Source organism: Cryphonectria parasitica (assembly GCF_011745365.1).
Source record: "Cryphonectria parasitica EP155 unplaced genomic scaffold M406scaffold_9, whole genome shotgun sequence".
Classification (NCBI taxonomy): domain Eukaryota; kingdom Fungi; phylum Ascomycota; class Sordariomycetes; order Diaporthales; family Cryphonectriaceae; genus Cryphonectria; species Cryphonectria parasitica.
The window spans coordinates 165,488-182,985 of NW_024468917.1; the positions used below are offsets into that span (position 1 = coordinate 165,488).

The 17,498-nt window shown below is 53.8% G+C and overlaps 5 protein-coding genes across 5 annotated transcripts; 2 read left to right on the forward strand and 3 right to left on the reverse strand.

The window, feature by feature from the left end:
• Positions 1–2,252: 2,252 nt before the first annotated feature.
• M406DRAFT_334107 (uncharacterized protein) lies at positions 2,253–5,075 on the reverse strand (the record flags this gene model as incomplete). The annotated part of the gene is made up of 7 exons (XM_040920903.1): positions 2,253–2,282; positions 2,316–2,408; positions 2,448–3,000; positions 3,052–4,086; positions 4,162–4,422; positions 4,486–4,802; positions 4,959–5,075. The coding sequence occupies 7 exons, from the start codon at positions 5,073–5,075 to the stop codon at positions 2,253–2,255; spliced, it is 2,406 nt and encodes an 801-aa protein (XP_040771452.1).
• A 3,524-nt stretch (positions 5,076–8,599) lies between these two features.
• M406DRAFT_244396 (uncharacterized protein) lies at positions 8,600–8,761 on the forward strand (the record flags this gene model as incomplete). Its single annotated transcript, XM_040916258.1, has 1 exon — positions 8,600–8,761. A coding segment is annotated over one exon (162 nt), but the record flags the coding sequence as incomplete, so codon positions are not given.
• A 1,144-nt stretch (positions 8,762–9,905) lies between these two features.
• M406DRAFT_72967 (uncharacterized protein) lies at positions 9,906–10,725 on the reverse strand (the record flags this gene model as incomplete). Its single annotated transcript, XM_040925599.1, has 4 exons — positions 9,906–10,129; positions 10,328–10,385; positions 10,447–10,481; positions 10,638–10,725. The coding sequence occupies 4 exons, from the start codon at positions 10,723–10,725 to the stop codon at positions 9,906–9,908; spliced, it is 405 nt and encodes a 134-aa protein (XP_040771454.1).
• A 593-nt stretch (positions 10,726–11,318) lies between these two features.
• Positions 11,319–13,015, forward strand: M406DRAFT_268439 (uncharacterized protein; the record flags this gene model as incomplete). The annotated part of the gene is made up of 4 exons (XM_040917941.1): positions 11,319–11,635; positions 11,692–12,356; positions 12,428–12,532; positions 12,624–13,015. 4 exons carry the CDS (start codon positions 11,319–11,321, stop codon positions 13,013–13,015), a joined length of 1,479 nt encoding a protein of 492 aa, XP_040771455.1.
• Positions 13,016–15,581: 2,566 nt separating this feature from the next.
• M406DRAFT_324335 (uncharacterized protein) lies at positions 15,582–16,335 on the reverse strand. The gene is made up of 2 exons (XM_040919857.1): positions 15,821–16,335; positions 15,582–15,727 (listed from the first exon to the last, which is right to left on the reverse strand). Exon 1 carries the CDS (start codon positions 16,133–16,135, stop codon positions 15,902–15,904), a length of 234 nt encoding a protein of 77 aa, XP_040771456.1. The 5' UTR covers positions 16,136–16,335; the 3' UTR covers positions 15,582–15,727; positions 15,821–15,901.
• Positions 16,336–17,498: the final 1,163 nt, after the last annotated feature.

Here is a 17,498-nt window from a genome sequence, read left to right on the forward strand (position 1 = left end):
CACACACACACATACATACACACTTCTCTCTCTTTCACTGCAGAGCCGCATGGTGGGGATGTTGGGATTTCCAGCCAATACTTTCTTGTGGCTTTGTCCTCCCCGACCGGCGTAGGCCTGTCATTCCCTGGGTTAATTGGGGCATTCCAGGTAATTGCCCGCTTTCTCTGCTTACGCCCGTGCCACGCCTGGCTTGTCTCGCATATGCGAGCCCCTGCCTCGTCCACGGCACTAGAGTTCTGGCCGACCATGATGAGAATGAGCCGTGAGGATGTGGAGGAGGAAGAGGAGGAGGGAGTGGAGTATACCATGGACGAGACCCCGCCGAGGTGCTGCGCCGCTTTTGGGCACTGGGAACCTGCACGGAGAAAGAGACCATCTCTTAGTACTTTTGCTGACCATGAACCTGAATACTCGTCCGCGAACCGCCAGTGGACTCCACCACCAGGAGCAAGAGATTGGCTGCTCTTACCCCACCCTAGGATACAGCTTGAGGCTCTGCGGGTGGGGGTTCCTGGATCAGTCTCACACACCGGTGTGGCCAGTTCCCCCCCCCCCCCCTCTCAAGGGCTATTGTACAGAAGCTCTCCTCTCCCCGCCATTGGGGGGTTCTTGTCAAACGCAAGACAAGTCCCGACAATCTCCCTCCCTTCTCTCCCCGCTCTGCCGTTGGTCACGATCTGGCAAAATCTGAGGGATCGGGCCCAGTAATACAGATCTTTCGCAATAGCACACCTACGTTTGTGAGACACGATGCAGCGCTCCGCCCCCCGTTGACGCACCCGATGTGAGTCTACACAAAGCTTAGGTAACGATGGACCAGGCAGTCAAACAGGCACTCAACCTCGACTTTTATTCCACAACCGCCCCAACTGCCAGCTTCACCGAGTGAGGATCCCCACAGGCGCTGAGGAGGTATCGAGCTGTTGGACATCGATCATTGCCGATTGTCTGAGCTGTCGATCCCTCATTCGGCGCTGTGCCATGATGATGGCCTCTCAACAGGGCCGGCCCATGTGTGTGTGTGTGTACCATAGTATGTGTGTGTGTGTGTGTGTGCGTGGATGTGGGTGTGGGTGGGTGGGATGGTGGCTGGGTGAGTCAGTGTGTGGGTTGTGTGAGTAAACAGAGGCCAACAGCAACAACTGCTACTACCTACTACCATAGTACATAATACACTTCTCAACAGAAGGTCTAAGCAGGGGTCATGGCTACGCCCGACCAAGGTGAGGGTGGTGCAGATCAGACCACTCAGAGCCGCGAGAGCCAGCGCTTCATGCGTGGCACAGCCTGCGGCCAACTGCCCTGCACCCTCTCCGCTCTTTCCCACCCCTCTCCCTCCCCATCCGGGGCGCGGCCTGAGGCATCGACCCTTCTGTTGAGCCTCAAGGTGACATCGCGCTGTCTCTAAGATGAAGAGATTTTCTTCTGCGATCCTGATAGACTTGGCCCCCAAAAACACATCCCAGAGAGAGGCCGGGGGGGGGGGGGGGTTGTGATCACTGGCTCAGTGACACGCTGGCGAGCAGCTGGCTAAACTCTGTTTGGATATACGTCCTCTCGGAGCTGAACAGGTCTCTACGGCTATCCTTTCAGCCAAGTCCTGGTGATCTTATCCTATTCATGGGTGGGTATTTGGAAAAGAAAACTCGCCCAGCGGCAAGTATTGGTGATGTGAACCATTCGCGCTCTTGGTGTTGGCAAGCTGGGTACCGGAGTAGATGCTGGGAATGGCAGTGCCTGACAAAGCATCCTACCGACGATTGCAGGCCGTTTGACCACATTCGGGTTTTTGCTAGTCTGTGAAGGTCTCTCGGTCGCGCGGGCATTTTGTGGCTTGCTAGCCCATGACACTGATTGAGAGCGCCTCGCCAGGCGACCAGTTCTGGCCCTATGGCTGAGACTGGCAGAGCCCGATGTGGCCGCCATTCTGCAGCCCAACATGTCGATCGGTGACACGCACCGATTTCATGCTACCAAGCGATGGTCCTTCCGTCCGGGGTGTGCTGCAAGGACGGCAGAGATGTGTCTGCTGCCCTTCTTTGGTTGATTCTCAAATTACCGTCCAGCCCCAATGCAATTGAAAATCTTTTCTCTTTTTCCCCTTCTCCTCTTCCCAGCAGGATCACATGTGGCTGCCAAATTTTGCAAGTCGTCGTGAGAGTGTTATTTGGGTCACATAAGATCTAAGATTTTGGGTGTCCAAGACACGCTTGCTATCTTTCGTGGCCCCCCCCCCCCAACCTTCAACATCAACGAGGAGAATTTTCAGGCCTCCGGATCTACTGAGATATAGTCCATACTGCAAGAATTACATTGTTCATGGCCGCCACAACTGGGTGTGAGACATGTAGAGCTGAAATTAGTGAGGCACTGCTCCCGGCAACCGCACTGAGTTGAATCATTAGCTAGATGACGACGTAGCAGTGACACGACATGAGACTTACGCAATACCACACCGCGATGCGGGCTTTCTTCTGCGGCCTTGATTGCTTCGTATCTTCATCAACATGTCTTTTTAGCGATGGGACTGCTGGGTCGACTTCCTTTAGCACGACCTTTACTTCCATCCCTGTTTCCACACTCTTCCACTGGGAGATGTCCAGCTCATCGGCATAGTGTTGTTCAATGTGATTGAACCGGCTAACCCAGGCCTTCAGGCCTTTCTCCTTGACTCTGACCATCTGCCTGCAGAACCCGCACCAGAAACTGACCTCATAATTGCGACCGTCGAGGCAGCTCTGTAATCTAGATTCGATGTCAGAAGGATCGGTGATGCCGTGGTCTTTGGCCAAATGAGTCTTGAATTGCTCCCGGCGATTATAAGTCCTCCCACACGTCACATCTGCGTCGACCGAGGTCCCTACGTTGCATTGCCACAGCTCGAGCTGGTAGTGCTGACTATTCTCATGACGCTTCCAGTCGTTCTTGCTCCCGAAGTTCTTGTGGCAGTCGGGAAACGTGCAGCTGTACGGCTTGACATGACGCTTCAAATGCTTTCTGCAGCGTGTGTCAGTAGTACGGCGGACAGGAAGAGTATATCTTACTAACCTTAGCTCACACTCTCTTTTAAAGGACTTGTTGCAATCGTCTTCGGAGCAGACGAAGGGGTTTTTCACAACATCGGCACACACGCTGGTACTCGTATTGGTATTGGTCTCCGCCTTGACCTCTCCTTTGGCCTCGGCTGAGCTCTGCTTCTCATAGCCCAATTTTCCCAATGCCTCTGCAAGAGTTGTCTTGTCCAACCTCCCCAGAAATTCTGCGAGCGTCCCCTTGTCCTCGAGGGCCGTGAGGAGATCGGTGGCTTTGTTCTTCACATCGGTGCTTTGGTCGCCAAGAGACGCCCCAGTGGCCCTAGACTGCCCAGGCTGGCTTGCGGCCACATCCCGAGAGACCCGTGCGGTTTCGGTGCCACCTGGCGGGCTCGGAATGTGAGGCGTTGGTAATGGAGACAACTCATGATTCCTCGCGTCAATAAAATCGTCTTGTACATCACTGGGCTTCGTATCGGTGGTTGACCCAATTATGCTCCGATGACGTGGTGTGAGGCCTATTGGCAATTCGCATGATGCATCTGAGGGTGTCAGGACTGCTATGTCTTGTGTGTGGGACTGCTCCCCTTCCCCCACAGACTTGTGGTCCAGTCCTGATGACCTGACAAATGAAATTGGACGGAAATCTGTGTCGCGACCCGCGACAGCGTTGGCGAGGCTCGGCCCTTCTTCAAGGTCCAAAGAGCGTGCCCCTAGATGAGACAAGACCGTATTCACGTCGAAGTCTACCGGCTGTATCTGCATCACCGTACTTGGGTCTCGGGTTCGGGCGGTGGTGGCTGTAATCATAAGCTGCTGCTCCGGTACCACGGCACCTTGGAATATATGCTGGTGAATGTGGTGACTAGCGGTAGAGGGGTCCCTCTGTCCCTCCGTCGAGACTGATTGCAGGAACAAAGCCCAGTCGTCACTGGGTCCCAGAATTCCGCTGTTACGGCTGGGCCCGAGGGACTTGAAAGTGTCCCCGACAAGTGATCCTAGGCCGGCAAGAGCATAATCAGGGACGATGGATGGTGCCGGCGGCGGTGGTCTAGCCGGCCATGTCAGTCATGCAAACGCAATGGAGACGAAGGGGGGGGGGGGGGGTGTGGTCGTAGTGGCTCACTTGAAGACATATTTTTCCATGTGATGCTCCTCAGCTGAGATTTTATGGATCCTCTTCAGATGTTGCCTGAAATTGTCCGCGCGAGGCCAGACCTTTCCTTTCGTGCGACAGTCCGGAACACCACACTTGTAGTATTTACCGTTGGAGCTGGAGCCAGGGTGGCGGCTTCTCATGTGCCGTTCGACATCGTTCGTGGTGCTGAAGCCCTCAATGCGCTGACAGCCGGGGACTTTACATCGATGGGGTTTCTCGTGCTTAGCCCTGTGTTTCCTTCATTGGGTCCCATTAGCCAAGCCACATGATGGGGCAAGCGGGAAGACGTACTTCAACTCGGACTTGTTCTTCACCTGGGCTTTGCAGACGTGGCAGACAAGTTCGTTACCATTCTCATTGATGCCGAAATCGCCCTCGAGGGCAGAATCTGAAGACCTCCAATTTCCGGAGGATAGCATGGATGAAGCGTAGGGAAGGCTCATCGAATGGCTCGCAACGCTCGCAGTCTCGCCGGAGCGATCACAGTCGCCGTAGACCGATCCGTTGGCCACGCTGGGTCCTGTCCTACTCGCGGAGCCATAGCCCGAGTCTGAAGGCCCGAGCGTGTCGCATTCAGAAGAAGGTGCATGGCTGCGGTGCGGCACGAACTGTGTTCCACCGTGTGCGTAAAATTTTTGACCAGTTTGCGATGCGGTGGAGTTTCTCCCCACGAGGGGATTCCATGGCTCCGAGGATGCGTCCCAACGCATCAGATGGCCCTGTTGAGGTGGTCCCATCAAGGTGTGAGCTGGGCTCGGTGATACGTAGATGCCAGTGGTTTGTAAGTCACCAAAGGGCTCAGCCAGACTGGCCGCTGGTACCGGTAAAGACGAACCGACACTGTTCAGGGCCGCCTCGACTGGCTTCGGTGGGGAACCCATCACGGGGCTAGGTGCCTAAGCAGTGTGAGATATACATCAGACGAGGCAAAGAGAACGGGAGACAGAACCCGCATACCGAAGGTCGATCCTGCCTGGTGGACGAGGGTTGAGTCATGAGTCTATTTTACTATGGAAATCAGTAATCCACGCTCGCAAACATTGTGTGTTGAAAACGTAGAGGCCTACAGAAACCCTGCACAATTCCTTGCCCTTTGACCGTAGAAAGAAAGAAAACAAGAATCCTGCAGGAACCAATGCCGTAGATGTCGTGTGGTGCACTGAAGACAAAGAGACGCATGGGATGAGAGGTAGGTGGATGGCGGATCAGAGGCTCCCAGCAAGCCAGCCCCTCTCATGCCAAGTAATATCGAGCGCAGTGGGATGCGGAGGCCAAGGTGGCATATTCATCGGCAAAAAAGAAGAAAGCAAGGTAGGAGAAGAAGAATACGAAGGAGTCCGAGCACCCTTGGGTCACGCAAAGATCGCAGGCTCTCTCATCCTAACACCAAAGTGTATCGGTTTCGAGTCGACAATCCTCGACCAGATCGCTTGCTTGTGGTTCGAATGCCTCGATGCCGCTATCCTCTCAGACCTTGGGCGGGGGTCGATGGATCACACGGCAGGTGTGGAACGTGCAGGTCTTCACGGCAACGCCATATGCATGTTCTGTGAGCAAACTGCATGCGCGTGGGGTGGAGAAGAAAGGAGCCACGGGGGTCTGGAAATGCAACAGCACTGGGGAAAGGTGTGTGAGTGTTTGTAGAGTGGCGGTTGGTGGATGGCTAGGATCGCAGACGATGATGACGCGAGTTCTGCACTTTCGAGTAAGAGGCAGGCCACTAGCCTGTACTGAATCGCAGCTGCAGTTCTTCAGTGGCAGTGGCTCCGCAAGGCAACCATTTGTTCGCCTTACTCTTGTGTTTGGCGCCCTGGCACAGGGCATTTTCGGTGTAGGAGGGCGTTGTGTTGACCAATGAGATTGTCTTGCGTGACACCCCTACAGAGGCTTTTCTGTTGCAGTGGGGACGCTTTTTCGGTCAGGGCGCAGGACACCTTTTAGGGGATGGGCTGGGAAGGGTTAGAGGGAACCGGCCTTCCACATCGCTCAGGGGTCGCCCAGGAATCGCAGGCAGTTGACAAGCAGGAGGAGACAGGACACTAAGACCAAGACAAATTCAACCACGATCACGTGCTCTTCACAGTACTATACCATTCCATCGTCAACCTCACATCGATTAAGCCATAGCACCAATAACAAAACAGGTCTAGAGCACAATCCACAGAGCAAACCTCGTCTCCATAATGCCTATACTTGAATACATGGGGCCTAGGAAACAGGCAGCACTTGAGAAACCCATTTGTAAATGTCACTGATCGTGATATCGAGTCCAGCGATAGAAGTCATACTTACGTTACTTCTCTGGTCAGCTACAACTCCTCTGGGGCTCGAGCGTTTGGCTGCATGTGCTACGACATGGTAACCTTGATTTATCTACAGAAATGGGCGTAATGCGGCCGAAGACGTCCGTCCCCTTCAGGCAAGCTGGACGGGCTTGTCTGAGCCCTTCAGTCGGAGCTGCCGACTCGGGCGGGTGATGACAGTACCGTACTTCGGAGATGTTATTTTCAGACCCTTGATTTGGTTGCCATCTTGAATGGCATGAAGCATTTTCTACACGCAATCGTCACATCTTGGGCCGGGGTCAGCGAAATGAGCGCATAGACCGGACGCGGGAAGCAGATTGACCGCGCTGAGTCGAGACTATTTGTACTGCTTTTCTGACGCGTCACAGCAGCACATACCGGGACGTACAGTACGGCCACGGACATACTGTGGACGGATCCGGCCGCCACACCTCAGGTAAGTAACTCTTAGCTTTGGTGTGGGTTTCGCGATGTCACGGCAGGCTTTGGTGTGTGATCGAGCTGGAGGTGAGCGATGTCCAGCTTCGACGACGAGGTGAGGTTCTGAGGCCTAAGACGAAGAGGCAGGAGCTGGAGAACTCCATCGATCTCACGGATTTTGTGAGATCTCCCCCCCCCCTCCCTTGTCCCTTCAAGACCACGTCATAACGCCATCTCGTATAAGTCTACAGCAAGCAAGCCGTGGCTTGGTGTCTTGCATGATCTTACTGCTGAACTCCCAGTCCCCAGGACCCTGAGCAGCCAGGAACCTGGTTATTCTGGTCGTGCAGAAGCAGCTGCATTCGATCGCTACATCTCCTTCAGGCAAACTGCCTGTACGGCTACACTTGGCTGGCGACAATAGAGCCTGCCTGGTCTGGGACGGCAAGTCGTGGAGCCCAGTTCCCATGAAACATTCCTGAAAAAAAGAAGAAAAAAAGAATGAAAAAAAGGGGAGAAAAAGGACCTGTCAGAATCGGTCTATGGCCAGCCTGATGTCTTGCGATTTGAAGCAGAGAACAATCTTCGGGGATCTTATGCATCGCGGCCCGTTGCAGCTTCCACTAACTGAGCTTACAAGAAGCAGGACTGGGCCTGCCCTCAGTTTCTTGAACAAACAATTGTAGAGGGTACATAATGCAGTGGGCTTGTGAACGAACTGGACGTCGTCGTTGCACCTGCAGGGTAATCATCATCATCACCACACACACACACAGGATGCCATGTAGAGTTGCAAATGCAACGTCGCGCATGTTTGCTCATCTGCCTCCCAAACGTCGTATTGGACGCACAAAGTTGTCTGCATTTTGTTGGCCTGCGCACACTTGCTTGACTGACGCGGCTTGGTCCGGAAGTCGACTTGCTGCATGTGTGTTGGCGGGCGTTTTGAGGTGCTTGCTTCTATTAACACACCAAGGGTCTTGTGGTGAAGTGGCTTGTGTGACCTCAAAAGATACAACATGCCTAACATTGCTCTTGAGCCTCTTTGTGGTCCAGGCGTCTTCCGGATGGAGGTGTGATGGAAGTTCCTGCATCAATACCCTGAGCAGACATGCCGCATAGGAGTGTTTGTGCCCCTGCGAGGCTTTACCACACGGCATACTTCTGTCCAATGCTAGTTATGAGTGACAAGTATCTGGTGAGATACCGTACCGAAAGCCCGTCGGGGACACCCTTTTTGCACGCGGTGGGTGGCTCCACTCCCTCAATATGCATGGGCGGGAAGGGAAAGCAACACTGCATGCGCCCTGATGAGTTATGAAGTTTGCTTCAGATCAAGAGAGACCCGTTGAGAACGTGCCCGCGGAACCGCCAATTGATGATGGCAGAGCGAGATGTATAAAAGAGTCCAAGGGACGTCGCTTAATGATGCAATCTTTCAGTCGTCTGCCCACAATTCCTGCCTCCGTCTGCACTTGACTTTGTACATCGAGGAAATAATAATTTGCGCCCGTTTGACTGCACCACAACACAAAACTTCGAGTATATCATCTTCTCTTCTGGCCTCCGAGAGCACGAGCCTGCAACCCATTGTACCTTTCTTGCCTGTCACTGCCTGGCATTTCTCCATTCAACTCAAACGTGCGCCTCAGGAAGAAAGACAATAAAGCCCGCCCATCATGTGTGACTGGGAAGAATTCATCTTCGGCTGCTCCTGCTCCTACACCAAGCGCAAGACCTACTGCCATTTCGCTCGTAACGACCCAAACCATCAGTGCTTCGGCGTCCAGGTCCTCAGGAAGGTCTGGGATGTCCCTGAGGCCTGCGACAGGTGCATGAGTAACAACAGAGCCGCTGTGCAAACGGCTAATGGATGGAGCCACCAGGTCGCAACACAGGAACCCAGTGAGTATTTTCATTTGCTTCTTGTCCAGTACATGAATTAAGTGTGGCCCCCAGTGACTGACAACCTGGCCAGGCCGGCGCCGTCGCTGATGAAGCAAAAGGCATGGGCCTCTTCATGATGCCCTGAAGGGGGAATGAGGGCTCTGCCTTCGGGTACATGGTCTCATGGCTATAGTGAAGAGCTGTAGGATATTTACTTCCCGCATCCTTGATGCCGGCACGTAGTTGCTTCCTTGCTCACATGTCAGAGGGTCCTTGATAGGCCAGGGAGGCTTGAAGTGTCAGTCGATCCGCTTCCCTTGTGACCGGAGGTTTCCTGAGAACCGAGCTTCCATATTGTAGGGCCACGGCCCGAACAAGATAATGCGCAGTTTGAAATCACGATTAGTTTGAGCGAATGGTATCGTTACACGGCACCGTCCTGCGACCACAGATCACCACGCATATGTAATCGATCACTATCCGAATAATCAGTAATGTGTGCCCGTTTGTCTGGCAACATATGACAGACAAGCTACGAGCACCCCTCCCCTGCATAGCCACGGCATGAGAAATGTGTCCACCCGGACGTAGGAGTCCAAGTAGGAAAGTAGACACGACGCCTTGCATTGGTAAGGGGAGGACGAATAGCAGGCTATGGATATGGCTGACATAGGATAGTTGCGCCTCTCTTACCGCCCCTTGGGACGCCTGCTGAGAATCATAATGCAGGTTACCGTCTGGGTCCGCCCTCATCAAGCACTTGGAAACGGGCCGGCTCGAATCTCTCTAGCCTAGACGGGAGACACCCAGCGTGACGAGATCTGACCTCATGAGATGCAGGTCCCCGGTTCTCTCCGTCACACAAAGGCCCCATTGTCCGTAGTCTGTCGCTGAATATCGAGCTCATTGAAGATAAGTGACATAACTTCAGTTTGCTTAAGGCACTACCACACGCACTGCTGTACTTGACGGGACCACACAATTACCCACACATACAACATGAGAGCAATCGCAGGGGTGGGAGAAAACAAACACGTGTTTCGGAATGGATAATAGATGGCCACTTGTCTGCATGATGAATCATTCTTCTGCCCCATTTCACAACGCTGCCCCTGAAGAAGCACCTGCTGCAGGCGCCTCGTCATCGAAATTCGTGGCACCTTCAACAAGACCCACGACGTTGTACCTGTTGGAAAAGAACTTCACCCAGTCGTTGAGCACGCCCTTCTCCTTATCATTCAGGTCCTTCCACTCTGAGGAGACATCCTCATCCTTGGTAGATGTCTTTCCCAGGGCGCGTGAGGCATCCTTGCCGGCGAAGACTGTATAGACAGGTTAGCCTTATAGTACTCACGAAATGCATATATGGTGGAAGAAGGAGGAAGTGCGCCTCGTTCGCACCCTAAGATAGAGGGGAGGGAAGAGGGAGGGGGTGCGAGAGGGAGAGCGTAGGGTCACAGAACGAATTAGGAGCTGCTGCCTTTACGACACTATGAGCAAGAACCTCCTGCTTTACTCACCATGGTAGGACCCTCCAGGTTGATAGGCCTTGTTGCCAGTCACATCGTAGACCTTGCCCTGTAAGATCAGTCAGACAAGGAGCTGTATCTTATACTTATTATCATAGACCTTTCCTTACCTTGATAGCCACATAGCATTTCCCACCATCAGTACCTGTGCCAGGACGATCAGCCGACCAGGTCATCTAAGAAGACAGCGGAGACCAGCATCTTTCGGGGCGCGCTCCCGCGCCAATATGTCTCGTCCCTCCTAGTAAGAAGATACATGGCTCTGAGAGGAATCTGCAAGACCCGGACGGTCACTACTCACCATTAGCCTTAGCCAGTTCCTCTGGACTTATAGGGTCGTCCTTGGGAGGAGCCAGCTTCGCGGGCTCCTTGGGCTTGAAGTCAGGCATGGTAGGTTTGCGATGAACGATGAGAGGGAGTTCTAAAAAGAAATTGATAGACGAGAGAGGGTAGGCAGTCTTCAAGGCAGGCCCGGGTACAGAAATTCTCGACTGAAGTGTGGCCAAAAAGTTGGTCGTCTTCCTGTGTTGCGACGTATGCAATCCCCTCCTAGAGGCGTGTTCTCGGCGATCCGTAACTCTAGTATGTTATTTGCGGGAGACGAAGTTGTGGTGGAGCTTGGAACAGCAATTAGCGGGGTTTCTAACCTCGGTGCGCCTACCATGCAGGACTATGGCGTGTATGGTACCTGCCATAGCACCATACAGTGCATCTATAGTGGACTTACAGGCGGTTGAGTGAGTTGCCGGGGGCAAGCATTCCGTCATCGAAATGCTACCAGATGCCACAGCTCCAAAAAGTTCGCGATGATTCTGTTGGATCTTTTTCCCTTTTGCGCCAGATGTAACTACGCCACGACGGTTATAAAATTTGATGGAGAGCCTCGCCCTGCCTGGTTTCTAACCCTCTAGATCTACGCTGGTCCTTTCTTTTCAAGACGGATATGCTCCCAATTCGCGGCGCGAAGCTGCCTCAGTACGGGATGCTTCGTGCTGGCATCCGACCTTCCACCCTACTAATTCGACGTTCGACTGCCTATACCCGAGCATTGAAAGCGTTGCCTTCGAGCACACCATACCACGGCCTCCCGGATGCTAGAGGATCCCTCGTTCAAGATCAGACCCGATGGATAACGTCTGACAGCCGGCGGCCTCAGCCATCCGGCCAGCCGAACAAGCAAAAAGAGGCATTCTGGCAGACATTGCGTCGTGCATTACGATTTTCCAGCATCTTCCGCGGGCAGAGTCTCAGGAAGCTCTTCCGAGAAAGCCCAGAGGAGACTGTCCTGGCTGTATTGCTGTGAGCAACCCTCGCCACCCCGTGAGAATCGAACATTACTGACGAGTTTCCATCAGGCTTTTGGCGACGTCTGGAGCCGTCGCATATGCCGTCTACATGTACTTCAACTATTTCTATGCCGAGCAGTTTACCAGATACCCGCCAGACGTGGCCAAGTCTCTCCGACGCGCCCTCTACTATAGCAACCACCAGCCGGACCCGAAGCTGGCGCTCAAGTACTACAGGCTTGCTCTCGAGCAGTGTACCGCTCATGGCCTCGACCCCTTCTCCAACGATGTCATTGGGATCAAGATTCAGCTTGCGGCGTGGCTCGAGAAGATGGGCAACATTCCTGGTGCGATTCGCGTCCTGGATCTGGTCCTCTCAGAGAACAAGAAGTGGCTGAGCTTGGTTGAGACAAGCCCTGAGAGATTACCAGGAGCACCTCGCCCGGGACCCATAGTCGGAGATGATCAGTCGGCACAATCGATTACACAAGAGGACTTTGAGCAGTGGGTCAGATCTTCTCGCGCCCGTGTGCTGCTCAAGTCCTGTCAGATCAGCGTCAAGCTAGGGACGTTGTATGCGGAGGAGCATGTCTTGGACAACGACAAGTCACATGAACACCTGATGTGGGCTGTTGAGACGGCCCTCACAGAGTTCCAGCGAAGGGCCTCGGACGGTACCAAGGACGGCGAGGGATCGTGGCTGACGCCCGAGGAGATTGGTGGTGCATTGGAGTGTGAGTGATGCGTCTCTTAAAAATCTCTCGAATCGGCGTTTTCTGCCAATGTCGCTGACGTACATCCGCAGCCCTGGGCAACAGCTACGAGAGGAAAGGGCAGTTTGACCTCGCCCTGCCACTCTTCTTCCAGGCACTTCGGCTCTGCCGAGATCAATGTCACCTTGCAGTAATCAGTAAGTCATTCCAAACTCACAGGGCAGGTTCTGACCCAACTCCCCAGGGTGGGCTCTATTGCTGGAACATAAGTAGGCTTACAAGTTCCAGTGAACAATCTTGCTGCATCGTTTGCGCAACATCCACCTCGCCCACCTTACGAAACACTAGCCGGCATCGTTCCCGGCCAAGACGGCAAGGAATCACCAACCCCAGCAGCCTCAGGTCAGACCTGGACACGAAAGGAACACCTCGAATCTGCCGCGAGGTGGGCAAAAAACGCACTCAAGCACGCAAAAGAGCCCACGGGAGAGGCGCGGACTCCAGAATGTGACCAGGCTTGTGCCGTTGCGCTTGTCAACCTTGGAGACATTGCGATGATGTCTGGCGACTATAACGTGGCTCGTCGAAAATATGAACGTGCCATCCAGGTCAGCGAGGAGAACAGCTTTGCCGAGGGCGTAAAGCAGGCTCAGGCGGGGTTGGCGCGGCTTTCACAGTGAGGCTCTCACTATGTATGCTATGATCATCGAACGGAGATTCGTTGTATGCGACGGTCATGGGCGTATCTCATCGAGGAGACACCTTGGCCGTGCACTCAAAACGATTCATGCGGACCTTGATGTCTTAATCGCCTATTAAGCAACTTCGTTCGATTTGCATCCATCCAAGAGATGGCATCATTTTCCCTCTCCAGCATGCCGACAAGCTCACAAGTTTGTTCACTCAATCCACCTCAGCGAGGCTATACAGTCGCACGACGTCCAGCCGACCGACTCCTCGACACCCAACCATCATGCGCCGGCTGTCAATGTGTACTATGTACCATTGCATCCCGAATTGCCGAGCAAGCCGTCAATTTCAGATGAACCAGAACGCGGACGCAGCACCGGCGATTGGGTGCAAGCTCACAAGCAACAGAACAACCACCAGAAAATTGTTAGTGACACCGCCGCCCCCAAAAAACTCGTACAACGAATCTCAGGGCCACGTGCTGTCTGGGGTGGTGTTCTGCGGCAATGCCGTCACTACAAAAATTTTCATGCACTACACAATCACTACTGCAACCTTCTTGCAGGTAGGGTGGCATGCAGCGAGGATAGCCTTGGCGGGTGGACGTGAGTGGCAGCATCTACCACAGAACTTGCAGCAAACGCGCCGCAGGCTGTCCCCAACTGTCCCTGGATCGTTCTCCCCGCCCCCTCTTTGGCCTGGACAGGAAAGAAGTGGATAGCCATGTGGTCAAGATAGGACGGACAGGCAGGAAAGAAGAAAAAAAAAAAACAACTCATCTCGCAAACTCTTGCGCAGGGACCAACTGTAGGGATGCCGCAGCCGAACTTGTGCCTCTGGGAGTGATCACGATTTGGAATCACACTGCCGGCCCGCCCGCGGAATCTTGCCCGCCGTTTGCTTATCGCCGCCATCGCAAGACTTTCTGATCGGACTTTGGCATAGGTCTGTCTCATGGACACATACATGTCATCCAAAGCAAATGGTCTCCCGACTCGGCCACGCCCGTTGCGGATCTTGCAGCGGAATCCTGTAAGGCTGGTTGCGTAGACCAGTGATGTGGGCCCCGTTTTCTCACACCTTCGAGGCAACGGCGCCCTACCATAGTAGTCTGTGACTCTTAAAATGTCAACCCTCGAAGAGAACAACCCCAAAGGCGAAAGAAGCACAGAGAAAGGGGAAGAGAGAAGGAGAGAGAAGGAGAGAAAGCAGTATTCCCCATGCCAATCCGTGTGAAAAGCTGAGCGAATCACGACGTCATCTCACCATGACCCTCGAATCTCGACCACTCACCACCTCCCATCAAGCCCTGCACAATGATACTTGTTCCATGTCGCTGCGCTAATCGCCGGCTCAATTCTCCATTTGCACGCATGAGACTGTTCGAGTGATGCCGCACATATGCCAGTCACGATCTGTCTATCGCCGCTCTTTCTCTCTCCACTCTCCTCGTGATAATCCCAGCCTGAATCCCGCGTGCGCTCCCTCAAATAGGCCGTAGTCAAATCGGTCCCCATTCAGTCTATCGCTCACAGTCTGAGATGCCATCCTAAGAATAGATACAACATCATTGCTCTACAAGGCCACTCACCGCTGGTGCTGCAGCAGCTTGCTTACCTTCTGACTTGCCTGATCTGATCTCGCGTATCGTATTGCGCGCATACGGGCGGCCGACCCAGACCCAGATGTGCCCGCAAGTGCGCAGGCCGCACCGTGGAATCTTCTTGACCATTGTTGGGAAGAAAAAAAAATGGGGAAAAGAAGTAAAGAAGAAAACGGAAGATAGATGAGATGAGATGAGATGATCTCAGACCGGGGAGGAATCCGTTGGATGGCCGCCTGAGTCCGGCCGCATCAGTCGATGCAACTAGGGTTTGGTATGAAGAACTTCTCCTTAGTCCTCGTCGTGGTTGAGATATCGTTTACATGCGGCTTACTGCGGTGAAGCTCGGCGGTGGCTGAGGGCTTCACTGGGACATAGCGGTGGGAGAAAGGGGGGGGGGGGGAGGCGCCTCGTTTCGAAGATCATGAGAGGACGGATGGTTCAGTTTCTTTTTGTTCTATAGAAAATGTCATCCTTACAATCGGATATACATAGCAATAGAGGAAAAGAGATCACGTAAACAATGAGAGAGGGGCAAATACAGTCGACCTCTAGGATTTCGGCGATACTTGCCAGAGACGGATACAGCGGTATCATGATATTGAACTGCCGAGAAGGTCAGCCGAAATCGTGATCCTTTCCATCCTACGACTTGAGACACGGCACTCCTGTTGTGCGAACCCCAGTGGATTCAACTACTCTCCAGGACAAATGGGCAGTGGTACTAATGGGGGTAGGCGGGTGACCCCCCCCCCCTTTCTTTAAAAAAAAGACCACCACTTGATTATGAGAGCCGAAGGATTCGCAGACTTACACGAAAATATGTAAGTGGCGCATGAAGGTGAATCTCCAGGAACTGGTAGCCTGCCCGTGTGGCTGTGGCCATGGTTGATTAGTTCACACACGAGATGTCGTGTTGGTGATGATATCACGAGACTGGCGAGTCATGGAGTCGATGAGTCTGTGCATGTATACGGGCTAAAAGATCCTCTGCTGCCTGAGATTCTGCTATGCATCTGCACGATAGCACGTAACGTGCCAGTTGAAAGAGTTGTTTAGAGAACAAGGTTATTTGGCTAAACTCGGCCAGAGAGCTGGGCTAAGTATGTCAGCCATAGGCGCGCTTCTCACACCGCACAGCCAGCAGAATGTCTCGTCTCATAGGGCTGTTGACGGTCTGGTGGGTACCTACATCCAGTACGACATTGCAAGCTTGATCCACATCGCGGAACGGTGGATAGACAGTATCCGCTTGACATCCCACGAGTTCTATTCACTTGCCTCCTTTTGTAGACTTGAGATGCCAGACATACCACCCAGCGGCCCAGGCGGCTAAGGGCGCCGAGAGAGAGTATCTCAGGTGCCTAGATCTCTGCGAGCGCCGTCTCACCTTGCCCGGCCCTGATGATTGACATGTCGTTGTGGTGGTGGTAACTTCAACGCCGCTCCCCTGCAGGAGGACTGTTGCAGTGGCAGAGGTCGGCACCGGACAGGCCTCGTCTGACATGGTCGTAGGGCTAGAAAACAATACCACCGAGCCGGCATTGACGAGATGGCGTCTTCCTCTGACCTACTTACTGGAATGACTTGAGTTAAATGGTACGTGGATCCTTCTGTTACAGATATCACATCATCAACAATCTAGTTGATCCGCCGCACCATCATCCATCATCCTCGGTCTATATCTCTGCTTCTCTTTTTGCCCCGATCTAGCAAGAAAGTGCGGAGGATGTCAGAGAGGGCCAGGCCCCCTCCCCACAACGAACAAGCTAGGCAAGCTGAGATATTGGCGGCAGTCTGAGACCTAGCTGTAACCACAGCTTCGTTGAGGCAGGGAAAGGAGGAATGGAGAGGAGGGGCCCGCCGTTTCGCGTTACCAGGTAGGCGGGACAGAAATAGGCTGAGAATAAGATTCCGAGCGTTGATCTGAGCCTAAACGCCCATGTCCTGGAGGGCTGGCCAAGCAACGCAATATGCCTCGAACCCCGTGGCGCGGCCGCCTACGGGTGGGCTCCACCGATCCGATATCGACGAAGTGTCGGAGGAAGCACCGCCTTAAGCACGTGGCTACAGGGCCCATCAGCTTACAGCTCGCGACCCAGTTGCTCCGCTGTGGAGAGTCGAGATGAAGACAGGACGGTCAACAGCCGTTCGACGAGGGTCAACGCGAACAGTGGTAGGCTAGCCGGGAGATCGATCCATGGCGAGGAGAGGCTGAGAAGCACGCCTGTCTTCGCATTCTTTACGGGCTGGGGCCTGTCGATTGGTTGGTGGGGCCCAGGTAGTCTCCTTTATGTCTAAGGCGCAGCCACAGCCTCGCCTATCAATCAACGTTTCGCAGAATTCGTCCCAAGATGGGAAAACTTACAGGCTTACGCCTTGGGGTGAGAGAGAGAGGGACGAGGGTCAGGGTCCCACCAAACCCATGCTGACCGCATGCCCGTGGTCGCAAGCCGCCTGCTGCTGCGGGGCCGGAAGCGCTGGGACTGGAGGGGCCGTCGAGGGACCAGGACGCTGCGATGTGCTGAGTCTGGGCAGGTCAAGCTGCTTGGCGACGTGGCTGCCCAAGTCTGGAAAGATGGTCGACACACCTCCGCGGAAACAGAGTGGGAAGAGGGAGGGAGGGTGGTAGAGGAGATTGAGGATCAACAAAATGCAATGCCAAGAGGAGGGCTGCAGAGAGAAGAGCAACACTTTGCGATCTTGTAATCGAAACCAACAGAAAACAACACGCACACACGCACGATCATGGTGGTAGCCGCGAAGGGACATGGAACCAATCACCTGGGTCGATCAAGTTGCAGTAGCAGATGTCGAGTTGGAGGGCGACCTATGCTGCTATGGTACAAGGGTACAATAGTACCGCGCTA

Coding starts and splice junctions, on each gene's coding strand:
- M406DRAFT_324335 (XM_040919857.1), bottom strand. CDS start 16,135: ATGTCAGACGAGGCCTGTCCGGTGCCGACCTCTGCCACTGCAACAGTC.